Source organism: Stomoxys calcitrans, chromosome 1 (assembly GCF_963082655.1).
Source record: "Stomoxys calcitrans chromosome 1, idStoCalc2.1, whole genome shotgun sequence".
Taxonomy (NCBI): Eukaryota; Metazoa; Arthropoda; class Insecta; order Diptera; family Muscidae; genus Stomoxys; species Stomoxys calcitrans.
The window spans coordinates 252,733,758-252,757,902 of record NC_081552.1 but is presented as its reverse complement, the minus strand read 5'-3'; the positions used below and the strand labels follow the sequence as shown (position 1 = coordinate 252,757,902).

At 39.0% G+C, this 24,145-nt stretch overlaps 1 protein-coding gene across 1 annotated transcript in view; it reads right to left on the bottom strand.

The window, feature by feature from the left end:
- LOC106089354 (eukaryotic translation initiation factor 5B) overlaps positions 1-24,145 on the bottom strand; it is a 94,903-nt gene that overhangs the window by 21,356 nt on the left and 49,402 nt on the right. Inside the window, exon 7 of the mRNA XM_059371063.1 lies at positions 19,104-19,211. Within this exon, the coding sequence (XP_059227046.1) occupies positions 19,104-19,211 (108 nt within the window). The remainder of the gene's footprint in view (positions 1-19,103; positions 19,212-24,145) is intronic.

Genomic DNA, 24,145 nt, shown 5'->3' with positions numbered 1-24,145 from the left:
TTCTTATCTGATTTGGCTAAAATTTGGCATGACGTGTTTCGTTATGACTTCAAATAACTGTATTAAGTATGGTTCAAATCGGTCCATAACCTGATATAGCTGCCATATAATCCGGGATCTTGACTTGTTGACTTTTTGACTTCTCGAGCCTCTAGAAGGCGTAATTATTATCCAATTTGGCTGAAATTTTGAACAACGGCTTCTCCCATAACCTCCAACGTACGTATCAAATACGGCCAAAATCGGTCTATAGCTCCCATATAAACCGATCTCCCTATTTTGCTTCTTGAGCCTCTAGAGGGCGCAATTTCTATCCGATTTGGCTGAAATTTTGCATGAGGTGTTTTGTTATGACTTCCAAAAACTGTGTTTAGTATGGCGATATATAAACCGATCTGGGATCTTGACTTCTTGAGCCTCTAGAGGGCGCAATTACTATCCGATTTGGAATTTTGTACAACGTTTTCTCCCATGACCTTCAACATATGTGTCAAATATGGTCTGAATCGGTCTATAGCCTGAAACAGCATCGGCCTATAGCCTGAAACAGCACAACATATATACCGGGAAAGAACTCGACAAATTTGATCCACGGTGGAGAGTATACAAGATTCGGCCTGTCGGAAATTAGAACGCTTTTACTCATTTTAATTGGATCAATCAAAAAATTAATTGAAAAATTCAAAAAATTCAATCATGTCATTTCATTGAAAATTTCACAAAAATGTTCAATCATTTTTTTAATTGAATATGCAATTATTTTTATTAAAGTTTTTTTTAATCATTCAAAAACTGTGACTGTGATATTATCATTTTAGTGATTGATGCAGTTTCAATCGAAAAATTAACTGGGTCAATGAATTTCGTGATTGAAACTGATTTGACAATTTTTGTTTGTTTCTCTTTCGAGACGGGCTCAATGATCAGAGATTGCAAATGGAAAAGGAAAGCCAAAGATAGAAACACACACCAACCACTATGGGACGCGTTTCGTCTTTGGTTCAAAAATTAACTGGATCAATGAATTTCGTGATTGAAACAGATTTTTCAATTTTTGTTTGTTTCTCTTTCGAGACGAGCTCAATGATCGGAGATTATGCGTCTTTGGTTAGACGACTTTTCAACCATATAAGGTGTGATGCCTTCAAGGGCTGTGCGTTGGTATGTTGTATTTGAATCGTATTAATAGCGAAAATACATTTATGATAAAATTACCACATTAACCACGCTCGACAACCCTGTCTATAAGCTGTAGTTTTCCCAATGCATGTATACACGACTTTTTTTCTGTAGCAATTACACTTCATGTGCATCTGTTGGAAGTTGTATGGATGGCTTCGAACGCTAGACAACGGTAAGGGTTCTCGTTGTTGCTCCGTGTGCCCAGGTTCGAATCCCGACCGGGCTCTGCCGAATTTGTTAATTTTTCCAAGTTTTTTGCCTGTTATGGCGAAGGTCATTAAATTTTACAATTTTTGTTTGTTTTTATTTCGAGATGAAACAATACTGTGTATATTTTTTTTTTTAAAAGATGGCTTATAAGTAGATTAACATGCATTTAAAAAGGCGTCGACACCGAAATATAAAGTAATTACTAACTTTGTTTAACCCTTTGGCCTTAATGTTCATACACTTAATGCGTAATGCTTGAAATTTTAATCATCAATCTTTTTTGCGCCTCACCACAAAAAGAATATGAATATCAAATAACTCTTTCCGATCACCCAAAAGTCTCACGAATTTTCTACACAGTTAGCAAAAATCAAAGTCTTCTGAAGCAAATAACCACCAAATATGCTATGGTCAACAACAATTCTTTTGGTCATGGCTAAAAACGGCATTGGCTGCTTAACACCATTTAAGGGTGGTGGTGGTGGTGTGATTAAAGAACACAAAATTGTTGCTTCATCACATGAATGAGCCACAGTGGTTGTCGTCATCCCCCCATATTGTGGGAAAGGAAGTAACTTGCGGTGGCAAATAATAAGCTGATGTAATGGAAAGGGATGTGGTTCTACAAAAAAAAAAACGAAAAAAAAAACGAAAAACTAAACCCAATTGTCTTAAAAAAGTATTCGCCGCAAAATTTCCGCTAACAAACGGAAGTAAATATTTTTTTTGGTTTTATGAATTGTTAGGAGAGGGTTATTTTAGTGAATGATGATGAATACAAATACAACCAAGATATTAATAGACGAATGGGTAAGAATGAATGATTTCACATCTGCTGTTGCATATGACTCCAAATATGAACTCAATGTCGTAAACCTTATGATCTAGGGGGATGACATAACTTAAAGGGTCTATAAGAATAAGAGGGGGACTCATTTTTAGATTTAATTACTAAAATCTTCATCATAGGATGGGATGTATTCTCACTTTGTCCGAAATATTTATCTTTGACTCTCTTCTAAATAACCAAATTTAACTTAAGTTTGACGTTATCTTTGGAATGTTTATTGAATACTAGCCCGCTCCGCTGTGCCTTCTTTAATTTAACTCTCTAATGTGTTTGTAGGGTGGGGACACTTCGCCCTGCATGTGGATATCGAATTCGTGCCACTGTAGCCTATGTCCGCTATGTGACGCTTAACGCCTGTGTACGAATCCTGGCGAGAACATCGAAAAAATTTTAAAGCGGTGGTTATGCCCTCTTAATTCTGGTGGAATTTGTGAGGTACAAAGCCATGCATGGCCATGTGAATTCTCCCCAAAGAGGTGTCGCATTGCTGCACGTCGTTTGGACTTGGCTATGAACAAAGGTCCCTTTTACTCTACTCTCAAATGCCTTTCTTTTGAGTCCTATGTTACCACTTTGGTAAATATTGGTTGCCCAAAAAGTAATTGCGGATTTTTCATATAGTCGGCGTTGACAAATTTTTTCACAGCTTGTGACTCTGTAATTGCATTCTTTCTTCTGCCAGTTATCAGCTGTTACTTTTAGCTTGCTTTAGAAAAAAGTGTAAAAAAAGTATATTTGATTAAAGTTCATTCTAAGTTTTATTAAAAATGCATTTTCTTTCTTTTAAAAAATCCGCAATTACTTTTTGGGCAACCCAATATTTCCTGTTTACGTGGAAACCGCCATTATAATTCAAGTCGTCAAGTGTGTTGTATTGATGCGGTGTTTCCATTCTCGTTTTACATTCACTCACAACGCCGCAATTGGCAAAGACGATGTTAAAAGCGGTGGTACAGGAAGCATGAAAATGAATATACGAGTATTCATACGTCACCACTCATACCAATGTGCTGAGCATAACACCGCATCAATTGCGGTGGCGATAGATACTAAACACCGCATTTTTAATGAGTATACCGCAAATCAGAAAAATACCACCACTTGCAGTTCACTAGCTCCCACCTGTATGGCGCTCAGAATTATTCAGTGCCAGATTAAAATTGCAAATTTTGCCCATGAACACTCCACTAAGGAACAGGGGCAGTTCACTCACATACCAATGAGTGCTGTCCAATTCAAGTTTTCTAAGCTTAATGATAAGGGGCCTCCTTTTTATAGCCGATTCCGAATGGCGTGCCGTATTGCGACACCTCTTTGTGGAGAAGTTTTTACATGGCTGTCATGCCAAATTGTACAGTACCTCCCAAATGTCGCCAGCATTAGGAGGGGTTTAACTACCGCTGAAAATTTTCATGATGTTCTCGCCAGGATTCGAACCCAGGCGTTCAGCGTCATGGGGGGACATGCTAACCTCTGCGCCACGGTGGGCTCCGTATATTTACTTTAAGGGCCCAGACACTTGGCCCTGCTGCTTGATGAAAGCATTCCTTGTTCCGATGATATAACAGCGTAGTGGCAAACCATTGCCCTCTCAATGGAAAATGCCGGAAAATCTGTACTTGGGTACGGGAAGTCTCCCCCCCAAGAAACCCATGGTACGACCAAGAGTGTCGAGATGCTACTGAAGCTAAGAATGCGGCATACAGAACAACCCTGCAATCAGTAGCAACGCGCCAGATGAAGCAGAGGTATTGGGAGAAAAGGAGAGAGCAGAAACGCCTATTCCGCAGAAAGGAGAAGGTAATGGAAAGGCGTGAGTGTGAGCGAGTTAAGATGTACAGGAGTCAGAATGAAGTCCGGAAATTCTACCAAAGAATCAAACATCAAACCGATGGCTTTGGTACAGGCACATCCTTCTGCAGAGACAAAGAAGGAAATCTGGAAATTGACACAGATATGGAAAAAACATTTTACCCAACTGCTAGTGTCCGACGTTGGCGGCGAGGAGGATACCGCAGAACCAATCAATGATGATGGTATGGAATGTTTACCTACCCGACTAAAGAACAACAAGGCATTAGGAGACGACGGGTTGCCCGCTGAACTATTTAAGACCGAAGGCGATACGCTGATAAGGCGTATGCATCAGCTTATCTGTGCAATCTGACTAGAAGAAGGCATACCCAATAATTGGAACCTCAGCATACTATGTCCCGTACACAAGAAAGCAGACAAGAATGTGCCAACTACAGAGGAATAAGTTTCCTCCCCATCGCATACAAGATACTCTCGAGCGTACTGGGTGAGAGATTAAGAAGTCAATGAGATAATTGGAACCTTTCAATGCGGCTTTAGACCTGGTAAATCCACCATAAACCAGATATTCTCACTGCGCCAAATACTGGAAAAGACCCGAAAAGGACAAAGCAACACCTACCATCTCTTTGTGAACTACAAAGCCGTCTTCGATACCCCTTTACGTTCAAAGGTATTTCAAGCCATGTCTGAATTTGGTATCCCTTCAAAATTAATAAGACTCTGCAGGATGACACTTGCTGATACGCTCGAGGTAAGAATAGGAAAGAATCTATCCGAATCATTCAATACCAAACGAGGTTTCAGACAAGGAGACAGCCTATCGTGTGATCTCTTTAATATCCTGCTGGAGAAGATTATACAGATGTGAATAGATATGGCACACTAATCACAAGAGAACACATGCTACGCGCTTATGCCGACAACATCGACATTATAGTTCGGTCACCGTGATTGGTAACTGCCGTAAGGGAAAATGGGACAGGTCCCAGGCCTGTCACGGGATTGGTCCTCTGGTGATAGGGACCAAAACCAATCACCTAAATAAGGGTTTATCGCTCGAGGTGAATTGCCACCATTCTAAGACCGTAGGATAGGTTTTGGGTCAGATCGGAAAGGATTTTTAAGGGAGATAAGAATAGTTAGCAAATATATTTAACGGATAAGCAATTTTTGACAACTTTTTAAAAATAATTAAGAATCGTAAGTCATGACAATTGAAACTTTTCATTCCCTGTAGTATGTCCTGTGACAGGTAACTAATCCCCCAGTATAGGACCAGTATATTTAGGGCAATTGACTACACCTTTGCCGTAGGGTGCATCCTTTGAAAGAATCAAAAGAGAGTCAGTGAAAATGGGTCTGACAGTAAATGGAGATAGAACGAAATGGATGATATCAACTCCCAAAATGCCCTGTACAATCGAACAGATACAGAAAATCAAGAAAGTTGTGAACCAAAACTTTGAGATAGTCAGCAACTGTATCTACCTCGGCACTGCCGTAACCGAAACGAATGACACCAGTTTTGAAATCAAGCGAAAAATAATACCGGCAAACAGATACAACTTTGGATTAAGTCAGGAGTTTAGTAACGAGGCCACCTCTCGACAGACACTATACATGACACTGATACTAACTGTGTTATTGTATGGTTCTGAGGCATGGGTACTTGTGAAAGCAAACGAGGCAGTGCTTGGAGTGTTTGTAAAATATATATGAACCAGTTTGCGTTAATGGAGAATATAGGCGTTGTATGAACCACGAGCTGTATGACGACGATAGCATAGTTATACATATCCAAATACAACGGCTGCGTTGACGAGGTCATGTTGTCCGAATGGATGACGAAATAAAAAGGAAGTGTTTTGGCCGCTTTAAGCTCCAAATATTGTCTGATTGTTTTTGGTGTTTAGGTCAAATGTTGGATTTTAATATACTCAGAGACTTATAGCGAAATTTTTGAACTGCTAAAATTCCATTTTAAAGGATTAAAAAAAAAATACAAAAAAGGTCTCCTACAATGACTCGCCTGAATGTAAAAATGTTCCACAATAATATTTCTTGTAATCAGTAATGTTGCAGAAGACACTTTCGACCTTCCACTACCGTTTTAGAAATATTTTACTAATATGACTGAACTCTTAACTATTTTTCTAGGCTATCTTTTAGCCCATTGAAAATATGTTTAAATTTGATTTAAAAGTTTCCAGTATACATTTAATTTTGATTTTGGGGCACACGCAAGCGTCTTTAGCTTTGGTCAGGGTCACTCCTAACTCAAATGCGATAACACTGCTATGCTACCTTGCCCTCCTTTACCATCAACATGGACTTCTTCCATATTCTGTACTATAAAGCTGGCTTTTATTCATTGACTTTTTTACTGACACAAAAAGCAACATTCCTTACTCACAAAGCTTAAAAAAGATGTTGAGGATGCACATTGGGCGGTTATTGTCTTGATTTTTATATTCTTTTATTGCTATTGAAGATACTCTGCTGATTTAGAAAAAAATGAAAACTTTGATATCCACCACCAAAAGTCCAGCTAAACAGTGCTTCTCTTCTAGGCAGAAAAAAAAATATCACGAAAATTTTGTCAATTAAGAACTAAATTGAATATAAAAATGTTTTCAATTAAAAAATTAATTGATCCAATCATTTTTTAATTGAATCTTATATATATGCACAGAAAAAAATCCCAAAAAAAAAATTTCAATTAAAAATTTAATTGAAAATAAAATCGTTTTCAATTAAAAAATTAACTGATTCAAGATTTTTTTTTAATTAAATTCGTTTCTTCTTTTCAATTACAGTTGGGATTGAAATTTTTTATATTACAATCGAGACTAGTAATTTTCAAATAAAAGTTTATTGGATCAATTAATGTCGTGATTGAACAGATTTTGATTTTTTCTATGTACCAATCAAGAAAATGATAACATCAACCACTGTTTTTGAAAATTAATTGAAAAATTTTTTCATCAAAAAAAAATCCATATTCAATTAAAAAATTATGAAAGTTCTTCAAATTTTCAATTAATCTTTTAATTGACCCAATTGAAGAAAATAGTGAAATTTTTAAAATTTTGATTAATTTTTAATTAATCCAATTAAAAACTGATGAAATTTGTTGAAAATTCCAATTTATTTCTATATTTGATACATAGATGTTTATCTCCTAAGACATGAGGGCAAATGTCCATGGGCATCCGTATAAATGACTCCCCCTAAGGATTTGTTGTCGTTACAGTGAATTGAGCACAAAGGCGGCAGCCCTTTGCTGATGAAGGGAGCCATCGGAATAAACCGGCATGTAAAACCAGCTGCCATGGCATTGCTTTCGATTTGTCGAAATGTGGAACGTATGAGTTTTTCCCCTTCCCTTCTATATTGTAAGGGACAAAATAGCCTTTAGTTAAATTTACTTGAACACCATATTTGATTTGTTTTAAGATTCGATAAAAAATAATGATTAAATTAGTTTTTTAATTGAAAATTAAAAAAATTTTAATCCCGATTGTGATAAACAAATTTTCAGATTCAATTAAAAAATTTATTGAATCAACCCATTTTATAATTAAAAAAGCCAAGAACATGGCACATGCGATCCATGGTGCAGGCCGAACTTGGTACGTTTTTATTTGTTTTTTATGAAATGTCTATTTGCAAAAATCGACTTTTTGACATTTACAAAAAATCTTTCGAAAATTGGATTCATTTTTGGACTGCATTTGTTTTGGGGTAATTTGTCATAATGAAAAAGCACCCAAATTTGGGGCCTTTTTCCATTTTTTTTTGGGACCCACTATCATCGCGTCCAATTTACACGTCAAAGAGAAATCTAGGAATTTTCTCCAAATGTTGGCTATTTACCTTTTTCAGTCAAAAATATATTCGAGATTTGGGATTTTTGAGAATTTTTGACAAAATTTACAATTTCGACATTTGCTATCTAAAAACTATTGAAAATAATAAAAATTCCAATTTTTATACCCTCCACCATAGTATAAACCGATCTTGGGTCTTGACTTCTTGAGCCTCTAGAGGGCGCAATTCTCGTCCGATTTGACAGAAATTTGGCACGTGGTGTTTTGGCATCACTTCCAACAACTGTGCCTAATATGGCGCAAATCGGTACATAACCTGATATAGCTGCCATATAAACCGATCTGAGATCTTGACTTCTTGAGCCTCTAGAGGGCGTAGTTATTATCCAATTTGGCTGAAATTTTGTACAACGGCTTCTCCCATAATTTTCAACATACGTGTAAAATATGGTCTGAATTCATATATAGCTTGATAAAGTTCCCATATAAACCGATCCTCCGATTTTGCTTCTTGAGCCCCTACTAGTTGCAATTCTTATCCGAATGGACTGAAATAATATATTGGGTTGCCCAAAAAGTAATTGCAGATTTTTCATATAGTCGGCGTTGACAAATTTTTTCACAGCTTGTGACTCTGTAATTGCATTCTTTCTTCTGTCAGTTATCAGCTGTTACTTTTAGCTTGCTTGTATTAAAAAAGTATATTTGATTAAAGTTCATTCTAAGTTTTATTAAAAATGCATTTACTTTCTTTTAAAAAATCCGCAATTACTTTTTGGGCAACCCAATACAATGACTTCTACAATATTTAGCATTCTATTCATTTATGGTCCGAATCGGACCACAACTTGATTTAGCTCCAAAAGCATGACAGTTCTTATTCATAATTCCTTGTTTGCCCTAAAAAAGACATACCGCGCAAAGAACTCGACAAATCCTATCCATGGTGGAGGGTATATAAGATTCAGCCCGGCCGAACTTAGTACGCTCTTACTTGTTGACCCTAAAATAACTACACTTAATTTTAGGGCAAACTTTTTGCCTATGGAATTATTTCATTTGTTTGAAGTTTTTTTTTTTAAATTTTTAAGTTGGGGCTTATATCATAATTATCTAGGTCCTAGTCCCCAAGGACTTCTATCCTTGAGGGTTATGCGTAATAAGCCGCTAACTATCTTTCATTTTCAATAGTCACTCCCCACTGTGCAGCGATTGATGACTGCTTACGCTAAACGCTACTGTCAACCCAATATGATCGGTGGCAAGAAGCAACCATCCGACCTACAATCAATGCTGCCAGCAGATACTACGGTGGATCTTCTTTTCCTTCTGCATTTAAGTTGCTCACTCCATGTTTGTGTGTGTGTGTACATACACACATATGTGAGTGTATAATTGAGGAAGTTATAATTGCCAATGAATAACTTGGACACCAAAGAAAGAATAAAAAATAAAAAAAAACAACAACAGCCAAACAAATGGAGGCAGCAGAAGAGTCAAAAATGAAAATAATGCGTCCGCTTGAACCAGCCACATTTAAGGAATGACTCTATGCAAAAAAAAAATTAAAACAACAACAGTAGCAGCAAAGACAACAACAACACGTGAATGGCAAAACAAGATCAAGTCTTAGGGGCTTCGAAAAAAAAAAATTAAACAAGTTTTCGAAATGAATGAATGTAGGCAGCCAATGAATGAATGCTTCTGCTCTTCGCCTCCTATGGACGGACTCTGGCAGCAGGACGACGACAATGTTTTAAAATTAAAAAAAAAAAACAAAAACATGAATGAAATCGAATCGAAGTCCGTCCATCCTTTATCAACGTCGTCGCCTTTGGATGTGATCAAGGCGACAGTTAGCTAGCCAGCCAAGCTGTAGCTGCTGACCAATTACTTGCTTTAGTCACACTACTGTGTTGCTATTACCACCGGAGGTAATTTGGGAAAACAAGTCCAATGAACGTCCTGATAAGACAACAGCAACACACACACACACACAGATTCACATTGGTACATCCTCTTTGAATACAGGAGATCGTGGAACGGCTTTGAATCGAAATCCAAATGAAAATTCATTTCGTTTTAGTACAAAACAAGTAAAAAGGCGTTAAGTTCGGCCGGGCCGAACTTTGGAAACCCACCACCACAAATCCGGTGAAAAATGCATATCTTATGCCCCATAACAGCTATATCGAAATATGTTTCGATTAGAACCAAATACTAATAAGTACAAGTCATTGTTCAATTGTGTTTACCAAAATATTGGTCTTTTTAGTAGATTTATCTAAAAATAAACTGATCTCAACTTTATACTACACGGATGTCGAAAAGCCTTGCATAAGTCACTGTGTAAAACTTCAGTGAAATCGGATTATAAATGCGCCTTTTATGGAGTCAAGACTTGAAATCGAGATATCGGCCTATATGACAGCTATATCCAAATCTGGACTGATTTGGGCCAAGTTGCAGAAAAATGGCGAAGAGCTTAACACAACTCACTATCTCAAAATTCGGCAAAATCGGACAATAAATGAGCCTTTTATGGCCCCAAAACCTTAGATCGGGAGGTCGGGGTATATGACAGCTATATCCAAATCTAGGCCGATCTAAGCCAAATTGCAGAAATATGTTGAAAGGCCTAACACAACTCATTGTCCCAAATTTCAGCAAAATTTGATAATAAATGTGGCTTTTATGGGCCTAAGCCCTAAATCGGCGGATCGGTCTATATGGCAGCTAAATCCAAATCTGGAGCGATCTGAGCCATATTGCAGAAGTATGTCGAGGGGCTTAACTTAACGCACTGTCCAAAATTTCGGCGACATCGGACAATAAATGCGCCTTTTATGGGCCTAAAACCCTAAATCGGCGGATCGGCCTATATAGCAGCTATATCCAAATCTAGACCGATCTGGTCCAAATTGAAGAAGGATGTCGAAGGGCCTAACACAACTCACTGTCCCAAATTTAAGCAAAATCGGATAATAAAAGTGGCTTTTAAGGGCCTAAACCCCTAAATCGGCGGATCGGTCTATATGGCAGCTATATCCAAATCTAGACCGATCTGGTCCAAATTGAAGAAGGATGTCGAAGGGCCTAACACAACTCACTGTCCCAAATTTAAGCAAAATCGGATAATAAAAGTGGCTTTTAAGGGCCTAAACCCCTAAATCGGCGGATCGGTCTATATGGCAGCTATATCCAAATCTGGACCGATCTGGGCTAAATTGAAGAAGAATGTCGAAAGGGCCTAACACAACTCACTGTCCCCAATTTTGGCAAAATCGGAAAATTAATGCGCCCTTTATGGCCCCAAAAACCTTACATCGAGAGAACGGTCTATATGGCAGCTATATCCAAATCTGGACCGATCTGGGCCAAGTTGAAGAAAGATGTCAAGTCGCCTAACACAATTCAATGTCCCAAATTTTGGCAAAATCGGACAATAAATGAGCCCTTTATGGCCCCAAAACCTTAAATCGGCAGATCGGTCTATATGGCAGCTATATTCAAATCTGGACCGATCTGGGCCAAATTGAAGAAGGATTTCGAAGGGCCTAACACAACTCACTGTCCCAAATTTTGGCAAAATCGGACTATAAATGCGCCCCTTTTGGCCCCAAAAACCTTAAATCGAGAGATCGGTCTATATGGCAGCTATATCTAAATCTGGACCGATCTGGGCCAAATTGAAGAAAGATGTCGAGTGGCCTAACACAACTCAATGTCCCAAATTTTGGCAAAATCGGACTATAAATGCGCCCCTTTTGGCTCCAAAACCTTAAATCGAGAGATCGGTCTATATGGCAGCTATATTCAAATCTGGACCGATCTGGGCCAAATTGAAGAACAATGTCGAGTGGCCTAACATAACTCACTGTCCCCAATTTTGGCAAAATCGGACAATTAATGCACCCTTTATGAACCCAAAAACCTTAAATCGAGAGATCGGTCTATATGGCAGCTATATTCAAATCTGGACCGATCTGAGCCAAATTGAAGAAGGATGTCGAAGGGTCTAACACAACTCACTGTCCTTAATTTTGGCAAAATAGGACAATAAATGAGCCCTTTATGGCCCCAAAACCTTAAATCGAGAGATTGGTCTATATGGCAGCTAAATCCAAATCTGGACCGATCTGGGCCAAATTGAAGAAGAATGTCGAAGGGCCTACACAACTCACTGTTCCAAATTTCAGCAAAATCGGATAATAAATGCGCCTTTTATGGCTCCAAAACCTTATATCGAGAGATCGGTCTATTTGGCAGCTATATCCAAATCTGGACCGATCTGGGCCAAATTGAAGTAGGATGTCGAACGGCCTAACACAACTCACTGTCCGAAGTTTCAGCAAAATCGGATAATAAATGTAGCTTCTATGGACCCAAGACCCAAAATCGGCGGATCGGTCTATATGGAGGCTATATGATATAGCCCATCTTCGAAATTAACCTGCTTATAGACAAAAAAAAAGAATCTGTTTAAAGTTTCAGCTCAATATCTCTATTTTTAAAGACTGTAGCGTGTCTCCGCGTGAGGTGGTCCACATGAGAACTGAGGAGACTGGCATTGGTGTATGTCCATAGTGGCATTACTATTCGCATCCTCTTTACAACCTAACCTATCTCTACCCGTTCTCAAATTCCAGATTTTTTTACTTGTTTTTTTCGATTATATCCCACTGTGCAACGGACGGACAGATTTCCTTCCCCCCTATTCCTTCTATGGTGACGTGTTGAAAAAATGCATAGAAGAAGAATTCAAACTAGATGGAATTCCAGTGTTATCGATATCGATAACATTGGTTATCGATAACAGATTATTGTAACCGATAAATATTGATTTCCACTACATAACATTTAAATAAAACACAGCAAATATTTCCCTAAAATGTTTGCAGTAACCCTCGAAGCAAATGCATGGGATATCCAAGTCATTGACTTCATTGTTTTCATATTTGCTAAAAAAAAAAGCAACCAACACAACTAGGCAATCATGCTCATACACTCGTCCAATAGACACCACAAAGGAAGTGACATCCATCATGCATAGTTAAAATCCAAGTTCCGCCCGTGGGCCAACATAACGACGAGTAGCAATAAAACTGATCGTCGGACAGACAAAACCCATCGATCCTTACCCCTTCATTGATTTATTGCTCAATTTGCTATGCACAAAAATTGGAGGGGTGAGGTGGGGTAGCAAAAGAGACTCTTCCCAAGACAATTGATTGCACAATTTAAATAAACTGCATTGCCATTGAACAAACGCAGAGAATTGTGTGATCCATTAGCGAGGAAGTCTTGGGGCCTTCAGTTGGGGAGGAGACTGACTACCTATTGCTCTCTACATCCCCACCATCATATCAATCATAGGCCATGGGCAAATATAGACATAAGATTACTTAAATTTACACTTACTTAGGCTTGTGTAGATGGCATAGTAAGTGAGTGAGTAGATATTTATAACACCTGAATCAATATTGGCTTCTTTGTATCACTTACAAATATCAATTTGTGGGCAAGTTTAATGAGACTCTTTGGCTGAGACTCTCCTCTAACTGTCTGTCACAGAGGTAGAAAGAGAGAGAGAGGGAGCGAGAGAGAGACCCATAAAAATAGTTGATATATCTGCAAATGTAAAAGTGATTAATTTTCTATCGAAACTCAGTTGAGACAGACAAGACCATTGTTGTTCGATGTCTAGCTTTGAACAACGCAATAAAGTTGTTGGAAGGGAAGATTAGGAACAATAATTTCATTTAGTTAAAAAAAAAAGAAAATTCAAATCAATCAAAGGTAAATATAAATCAATTGTATATGCAAGCATTATCATTGGAAGATTAACAATATACACAAGAAAATGCTGGGGGGAAGCCCATGGCAAAATAATTCCAAGCCATTGATATTGTGGCAGCACATCAAAATCTATATTCCAAGTTGTTTTACTGACTGATGTTTCCAACTTTTGAAAGGGGCGCCACCTTTGGTCTAAATTGGCGAGATTTTAGATGGATTTTTCGAAATTGGTGCTAAAACGTACCTAAAAGTACTGAATTTCGTAACATTTTTTAAGAATAAAGCACGAAATTTAAATTTTTTTTTTGGAAATCGTACTGCTTTGGTACCACAATAGGTACCAAATGTGTTACAAGTACTCTTTGATGTATGAACTGAAATTGGGCAAACAAGATAAAAGTGGCAGCACATCAAAATCTATATTCCAAGTTGTTTTACTGAATAATATTTCCAACTTTTGAAAGGGGCGCCAACTTTGGTCTAAATTGGCGAGATATTGGATGAATTTTTCGGAATTGGTGCTAAAACGTACCTAAAAGTACTGAATTTCGTACCAATTTTTAAGAATAAAGCACGAAATTTAAATTTTTTTTTTTTGGAAATCGTACTGCTTAGGTACCACAAAAGGTACCAAATGTGTTACAAGTACTCTTTGTTGTATGAACTGAAATTGGGCAAACAAGATAAAAGTGGCAGCACATCAAAATCTATATTCCAAGTTGTTTTACTGACTAATGTTTCCAACTTTTGAAAGGGGCGCCACCTTTGGTCTAAAAAGGCGAGATTTAGGATGGATTTTTCGAAATTTGTGCTAAAACGTACCTAAAAGTACTGAATTTCGTACTTTTTTTTTAAGAATAAAGCACGAAATTTAACATTTTTGTTTGAAAATAGTACTGTTTAGGTACCACAAAAGGTACCAAATGTGTTACAAGTACTCTTTGTTGTATGAACTGAAATTGGGCAAACAAGATAAAAGTGGCAGCACATCAAAATCTATATTCCAAGTTGTTTTACTGACTTATATTTCCAACTTTTGAAAGGGGCGCCACCTTTGGTCTAAATTGGCGAGATTTTGGATGGATTTTTCGAAATTGGTGCTAAAACGTACCTAAAAGTACTGAATTTCGTACCAATTTTTAAGAATAAAGCACGAAATTTAAATTTTTTTTTTTTGGAAATCGTACTGCTTAGGTACCACAAAAGGTACCAAATGTGTTACAAGTACTCTTTGTTGTATGAACTGAAATTGGGCAAACAAGATAAAAGTGGCAGCACATCAAAATCTATATTCCAAGTTGTTTTACTGACTAATGTTTCCAACTTTTGAAAGGGGCGCCACCTTTGGTCTAAAAAGGCGAGATTTAGGATGGATTTTTCGAAATTTGTGCTAAAACGTACCTAAAAGTACTGAATTTCGTACTTTTTTTTAAGAATAAAGCACGAAATTTAACATTTTTGTTTGAAAATAGTACTGTTTAGGTACCACAAAAGGTACCAAATGTGTTACAAGTACTCTTTGTTGTATGAACTGAAATTGGGCAAACAAGATAAAAGTGGCAGCACATCAAAATCTATATTCCAAGTTGTTTTACTGACTTATATTTCCAACTTTTGAAAGGGGCGCCACCTTTGGTCTAAATTGGCGAGATTTTGGATGGATTTTTCGAAATTGGTGCTAAAACGTACCTAAAAGTACTGAATTTCATACTTTTTTTTTAAGAATAAAGCACGAAATTTAACATTTTTGTTTGGAAATAGTACTGTTTAGGTACCACAAAAGGTACCAAATGTGTTACAAGTACTCTTTTTTTTTGTATGAACTGAAATTCGGCAAACAAGATAAAAGTGGCGGCGCATCGAAAACTGAAAGCCACCGTAGCGCAGAAATTAGCATGTCCGCCTATGACGCTGAACGCCTGGGTTCAAATCCCGGCGAGACCATCAGAAAAAAAATTTACCGGTGATTTTTCCCCTCCTAATGCTGGCAACATTTGTGAGGTACTATGCCATGTAAAACTTCTCTCCAAAGAGGTGTCGCACTGCGGCACACCATTCGGACTCGGCTATAAAAAGGAGGCCCCTTATCATTGAGCTTAAAACGTGAATCGGACTGCACTCATTGATATGTGAGAAGTTTGCCCCTGTATCTTAGTAGAATGTTCATGGGCAAAATTTGCAATTTTGACACCGAAATCTAGAAAGGGGCGCGTTCTTTGATCCAAATTGGCGAGATTTTGGATAGATTTTTCGAAATTGGTGCTAAAACGTACCTAAAAGTACTGAATTTCGTACCATTTTTTAAGAATTAAGCACGAAATTTCACATTGAGTAAGTAAATGATTTTTAGAGATTCGTACTTAAAGATAGGTTAGGTTGAAAATAGGGTGCAGATATTAATCCGCCCCATGCCACTATGGACATACACCTAAGCCAGTAATCGGCTTGTTGTGCGCTCTACAAACTATTGGGTTGCCCAAAAAGTAATTGCGGATTTTTCATATAGTCGGCTCTGACAAATTTTCTCACAGCTTGTGACTCTGTAATAGCATTCTTTCTTCTGTCAGTTATCAGCTGTTACTTTTAGCTTGCTTGCTAGAAAAAAAGTGTAAAAAGGGTATATTTGATTAAAGTTCATTCTAAGTTTTATTAAAAATGCATTTACTTTCTTTTAAAAAATCCGCAATTACTTTTTGGGCAACCAATATAAAGTAACCTCTAAAAAGAAAATTTTAAGTTAGGAATTTCGTGCTACTTTCAAAATCCTTAATTGTTTTCAATACCACTCCCCTAAGTTGGTTCATGTCTGGTATTGTGTCTCCACCTAAGTGCCTGTATCTGTTAGACGCGAAACCCGGGCAATGACAAAGGAAATGCTCCAACGTCTTATCATCTTCCCCGCATGTCCTACACATGCTATCACTTGCCGCACCGATTTTACATAAGTGAGCTCATAGTCCTCTAGCTATGCTGAGCTCCTTCTTGCTTCCTTTCAGTAATAGCCTCGTCTTCTCACGTTCTGGATCCCCCCATAGTATTTTCTCCGTCCTACCGACCGTTTCGCTGTTCCTCGCATTCGTTGCATGCGCATTCGACGCCCATTCTCTTAACTCGGATAGCGCCGACCCGAAAGGCTACGGGTTAACCAAGTTTATTGACGGCCTTCATCGCCTCTGGCCTTCATCGCCAAATCGTCTGCCCTTTTATTTCACCTTACTCCGTTATGGCCCGGCACCCAAACAATGCGGATTTTGCCATTCTCAGAGAAGGCATTAATCTCCTTCTTACACTGCAAGACTGTTCGTGACCTTACCGTCCTGGTTGTTTTTGCCCTTATGGCAATTTTACTGTCCCAAAAGATGTTCCACACTCGACGTCCTCGCGTTAGCACCGCACCACTTCAGGCATTTCGTGATCGCCCGGATCTCTGCCTGCAGGACCGTATTTTGGTCAGGCAGTCTAAAACACATCTCAGTCCCTGAGTTCTCAATGTAAACCCCCAGGCCCACTTTGTCTCCTAGCCTTGATCCATCCGTGTAACATGATCTTTCAGATGGCAATACTAGGGTTAGGACAATCCAAGACTGTGCCGATGGAAGCAGTGCCTCGCACTCGACTTCAAGATTCATCTCAGATATTCGATCGGAAACCTTTTCCCTTCCTTCCAGGTTTCCTATCGTCGTCTCGATTATACCGCGATAGTATGAGCTGCTTCCATTCTCAATTCATTCTTCCACCGCCTTAAGTCTCATAGCCGCAGTGGCTGCCTCACACTTAATCTGTATGTCAATGGGTCGGATAGTGGGCGTGGTCCTCATCACTCTGCCTATGCCAAGACAACATGTTCTCTGAACTTGTTGTATGGTTCTTTTGTTGCACTTGTTCTCCACCAAACTACTGAGGCGTATGTAAGCATTGCTCTAATCACGCTCCTGTAGAGCCAGTGGACTATCCTCGGATTAAGGCCCAATTTCGAGCCTACGGCCCATCTACATAATGCCCAACATCTTTGAGCCTTCTCAGAGATAAAGGTAACATAAAGTACAAAATAGTATGAAAGTGCTTTTTTCGCCCCCTTCATAAGAGAGGATCTCCTCCTTCCCCAAGTTTAAGAAAAAACGTGCCAAGTTCAGCCCGGCTGAATCTTGGGTACCCACCTTACCATGAATATTGCCAAAAAATTTGCCTTTAATTCAACTCAGTGCGTATTTGAATTATTTTACAACAATCAAATCGGGAATTAGTTAAGGCCTCTATGTCCTCAAGGAGTTATATCGGTGAATCGATATTTAAGGGACCTATTTTATATATAAAATTGAATTTGTGTTCGTTTGTTTGTTTGTTTGTTCCGTATAGACTCAAAAACGGCTGAACCGGTTACCTTGAAATTTTCACAGATTGTTTGGGTTGGTCTGGAAGGAGACATAGGCTATATAATTTTTTGATATCGGAAGGGGGGCGGACCCTTCCCCTTACCACAAAAGTACGACCCAACAATAAAAGTGGACCGATCGGGACAATATGGGACTCAAATGAAAGGTATTCAGAAGTAGAGTACGAATTTCATATTAAAAATTGGGTCCAAGCAACCGGGGGGCCACCCCAACCCCAAAACGCCCTAAAATAGGTTTTTTGAACGATCATGACAATATGGGATTCAAATGAAAAGTATGCGATTTTCATCCGATTGGGCTAAAATTTTGCTCAATGATATTTCTTATGAATTCCCACCGACTTTATTAAATTTGGTTTTATTCGGTCCGCGCATTGATATTGCTTCTATATAAATCGATCTCCAGATTTTTACTTCTGATTTTTGTTTGATATATAGGTGATGGGAAATTAACGATATTATCGATATTTATCATCAAAAATATCGAAAATTATCAATGGTCAGCTCTAACAAGAAGTCAGATCCGGGATCAGTTTGTATGGGAGCTATATCAGTTTATAGATCGATTCATAATTCGCACTGATATTAGAAGTCAGTGCCCAAGATCTTTTGCCAGCTTTACAATTTAAATTCTTGACTCTGTCACAATTTCCTCACACATACTCAAGACATTGTGTGACAGATCCCCCAATCTGCATCTAAGATTAGTTTCAGTGTTTCCCTACTAAACAACTTTCCGTATACCAGAAATCCACATAGAAAATATTCAGCCTTGATAGATTTTTGATTTTGCTGCATGTTTAAGAATCAAAAGTCATATTGAAAATCGATCATGGGAGTGAAACATAGACTGATTAAGGGTCAAAAAAAGGTATGTCTATGCACTGTATATCCAGACTGGTAAAGCATCAGTACAGGTATAGGGGATTCGAAAATAATCGTTGAAGGCTTAGTGATGTCATAACTCTTTCAAGTTACAGTAATCTAAATTGCATTTATTTAATAAAATCCAAATACTTACTTCTTTGCTGGGCACGCATATAGGTGTTCCAACCTTAACAATACCATTTTCCACCATAACACCCATGACAATGGGATCACGACTGTTGAAGATGAACTGTGGCAGTATCTGCAAAAATAGGATAGCACAAAAAAATAATAAAATGTTGCAGAATGCCATTTAATAATAATAAATAATTAATCGTTTCATGTACAAGCCACTCTGTGGCTCCCCGCTCTTGAGTATATGCACAAGTGCAACATACTTGTGCTACCTACCACCACGGTAGTAGGTATCACAATAACCACATAAAAGAAACAGGAAAATAAGAAAAAGATACTCCCAACATTGGCAACAACTCAATTTCCGCTCGGACATCATAAAATACAAGTTTTCAATGAATGAAAACCAGGGGAAGATGTTAAAGAAGTTAACAAACAACAAAACACTGTAAAATCTTTAAGAAGGGGTCGGCCGCATCGCTTAACAGATAGAGTACTGGACAAATTCTGGGATAATGACTGGAGGCAGCCATCAGCCAACAACAACAACAACGCCGCCGCCACCATCATCCGACAATCGACAATCTAAAGAAGAGCACATTTCTCTATTCCGGTCATTTTGGAGAAGACAGATTAATAGCGTGCAAGCAGGAAAAACCAACAGAAGAAGAAGAAGAAAAACATTAAACCCCAATGCGTGCAGCAAAACGATCTGATCACACCGATCGCAAGACAACCGCAGTTCCAGATGTCCAGCACGTACGTTTTAGCTCTGGCACAACAACCACAGCCTAAACGCGTGTAAACAGTGTTGCCAAATGGTCGAAATTTGAGTTCCAAATGGAAAATATCGTAAACGAAATTTTCCAAACGCGATTTTCATCGGAAATTTGTTTGAAACTTAATTGTCATCAAAAATTTCAACAAAACCTGATGGCCAGAGAAATTTTTTACAAAATTTGATTTAATTTTTCAAGTTAGCGCGAAGATCATTAAATTTAACAATTTTTGTTTGTTTCTCTTTCGAGGCGAGCTCAATGATCGGAGTTGCAAATGGAAAAGGAAAGCCAAGCCACACCAACCACTATGGGACACGTTTCGTCTTTGGTTAGAAGACTTTTCAACCATATTAGGTGTGATGGCTTCAAGGGCCGTGCGTTGGTATGTTGTATTTGAATCGTATTAATAGCGAAAACGCATCTATGATACAATACCACATAAACCACGCTCGACAATCCTGTCTATTAGCTGTACTTTTTCCCAATGCATGTAGTTTTGTGTAATGACAGACATTCATACGTCATTACACAAACATACATGCATTGGGAAAAAGTACAGCTAATAGACAGGGTTGTCGAGCGTGGTTTATGTGGTATTGTATCATAGATGCGTTTTCGCTATTAATACGATTCAAATACAACATACCAACGTAAGGCCCTTGTATTAATAGCGAAAACGCATCTATGATACAATAACCACGCTCGACAACCCTGTCTATTAGCTGTACTTTTTCCCAATGCATGTATTTTTGTGTAATGACAGACATTCATACGTCATTACACAAAAATACATGCATTGGGAAAAAGTACAGCTAATAGATAGGGTTGTCGAGCGTGGTTATTGTATCATAGATGCGTTTTCGCTATTAATACGATTCAAATACAACATACCAACGCAAGGCCCTTGAAGCCATCACACCTAAAATGGTTGAAAAGTTTTCTAACCAAAGACGAAACACGTCCCACAGTGGTTGGTGTGTGTTGCTATCCTTGGCTTTTCTTTTCCATTTGCATCTCCGATCAGTGAGCTCGTCTCGAAAGAGAAACAAACAAAAATTGTAAAATTTGATTTTGTAAAGAATTGCGTCGAAATTGGATATTTTACAAAACTTCTTCATAAGTTAATTTTCATAGAAAACCAGCTAAGCCATGTCCGCACCGCCGCATCGGCTTTTTCTGTAAAAGGAACAAAAGGCGGCCCACTCAGTCTTGGCTCCGAAAGCGGATTTTAGATTCGTACCTTTCATTACAGCCCCATATTGCTATGGCCTGGTTTGGGAGACGGGAGCCCTTATATACTCCTGCTCCCGAAAGTTATACTCACTTTCGGGTCGTAATCTACTCCCAACTAACTCTCATCTGAGTCCCATATTGCGCTGATTTAATATTTTGTGTTTCTTTCCACTGCAAAAGAAAAAGTCTACCAAAATGGCACATGAAACGCCCAAACATTGGCAACACTGTTCAGAAAAGGTTTTTTATTGCGTCCCCACTCACTCCACTTCACACAGATGGGGTTATGTGAAGTGCGAATGTATTCCCATTTATTCGTCATCCGGTCTTATAAGTTTTACACCTGTGCCCATGTAATTTACAACAACTACAACAACATTAAGTACTGGCATCCGCCCTGGCTAAAGCACAAAATTATTGTGGCATTCCCCCATTTAAAAACAAAAATTCCCTGCTCTAATGCCAGAGAAGAATGATGAACGAACGAAAGGAAATGAAAACATGCTGTGCCAAGATCCAATGATGATCATGCTACGGGGAATTAACATCATTACACCGCTTTCATAAAAACCATGTATGATGATAGTGATCTTGTAAGGGTTTTCTGAAAATTATCCCATGCTATGGAATTATCTTGTGCAACAAAAAGCTCACATAAGTTCAACGTAGAGCTTCACAAGGCATTCTGAGCGGATGAAGAATAATCCATGATATTGGAAAGAAGCAAATGGAATTAGATGTACTACAATTGTAACAGCAATTCAAAAGACGTGCGTACAAAAATAGGATGGCGTTAAGTGACGACAAAGGGATAGGATGGAGATAATAGAGCATAGGGTTCGGAAAGAGAGTAAAATAGGGATTGAATACTCCTAAGATTGAGAAAGGATATGATAGGAATGATATAGAAATAGGATATAAATAGGAATGGGATGGGAAAAAATAGTGACAAAGAGGTATAGAATAGGGATAGATATAGGCATTGGTTCCATATAAAATAAGGATAGGATATGGGTAATCTAGGACAGAAATAAATCGGTGTAGGATATGATAAGCATCAGGTAATAATAAAGATAGAATCGGTTTAGGAGACAGTAGGGGCAGAGGTAAAATTGGTTTTGGGAAAGGAAAAATGGTGGCAAAGTATGCGTACGATATGGATAGGGATAGCGATAGAATATGGCTAGGCTAAGGATAAAGATGGGATAGGGATGGGATAGGGGTGGGATAGGGATGGCATAGGGATAGGGATAGAGGTAGGGATAGGGATGGGATAGGGATAGGGATGGGATAGGTATAGGGATGGGGTAGGTATGGGATAGGAATGGGATAGGAATGGGATAGGGATGAGACAGGAATGAGATAGGGATGGGATGGGGATGGGATAGGGATGGGATAGGGATGGGATAGGGATGGGATAGGGATGGGATAGGGATGGGATAGGGATGGGATAGGGATGGGATAGGGATGGGATAGGGATGGGATAGGGATGGGATAGGGATGGGATAGGGATGGGATAGGGATGGGATAGGGATGGGATAGGGATGGGATAGGGATGGGATAGGGATGGGATAGGGATGGGATAGGGATGGGATAGGGATGGGATAGGGATGGGATAGGGATGGGATAGGGATGGGATAGGGATGGGATAGGGATGGGATAGGGATGGGATAGGGATGGGATAGGGACGGGATAGGGATGGGATAGGGATGGGATAGGGATGGGATAGGGATGGGATAGGGATGGGATAGGGATGGGATAGGGATGGGATAGGGATAGAGATAGGGGTAGGGATAGAGATAGAGATAGAGATAGGGATAGGGATAGAGATAGGGATAGGGAAAGAGATAGGGATAGAGATAGGGACAGGGATAGGGATAGGGATAGGGATAGGGACAGGGATAGGGATAGGGATAGGGATAGGGATAGGGATAGGGATAGGGATAGGGATAGGGATAGGGATAGGGATAGGGATAGGGATAGGGATAGGGATAGGGATAGGGATAGGAATAGGGATAGGGATAGGGATAGGGATAGGGATAGGGATAGGGATAGGGATAGGGATAGGGATAGGGATAGGGATAGGGATAGGGATAGGGATAGGGATAGGGATAGGGATAGGGATAGGGATAGGGATAGGGATAGGGATAGGGATAGGGATAGGGATAGGGATAGGGATAGGGATAGGGATAGGGATAGGGATAGGGATAGGGATAGGGATAGGGATAGGGATAGGGATAGGGATAGGGATAGGGATAGGGATAGGGATAGGGATAGGGATAGGGATAGGGATAGGGATAGGGATAGGGATAGGGATAGGGATAGGGATAGGGATAGGGATAGGGATAGGGATAGGGATAGGGATAGGGATAGGGATAGGGATAGGGATAGGGATAGGGATAGGGATAGGGATAGAGATAGGGATACGGATAGGGATGGGGATAGGGATACGGATAGGGATGGGGATAGCGATAGGGATAGGGATAGTGATAAGAATGGGGATGGGATAGGGATGGGATAGTGGTAGGGAGAGGGATAGGGAGAGGGATGAAATAGGGATAGGATTGGGATGCGATGCGATTGGGATGGGATAGGGGCAGGATAGGGATGGAATATGGATGGATATGGATGGGTAGGGAAGGATAGGGAGGGCATAGGGGTTAGAAAGATATGAGTTGGAATAGAGATAAGGATAGGGATAGGTAAAGGCATAATAGAAAGAAAAAAGTGGGTATATGATGATATGATATGATATGAATATGATGAGCGTAAGGATAGAGATGGACTACATTTAAGATACGGAGAGGAAAAAGTTTAGAATAATATAGGGATAAGAGATTCTTACGGATAGGAGAAGGATTTTTTAGGTTAAGCATAAGGTAGGGATACAGGAACAAACTTCTCTCATATCAATGAGTGCTGCCCGATTCTAGTTTAAGCACTATGATAAGGGACCTCCTTTTTATACCCGGCCCCAATGGGACGTTGAGAAGTTTTTACATGGCTGCTATACCATATGGTACCCTGGCACGGGATAGCTGTGAGCATC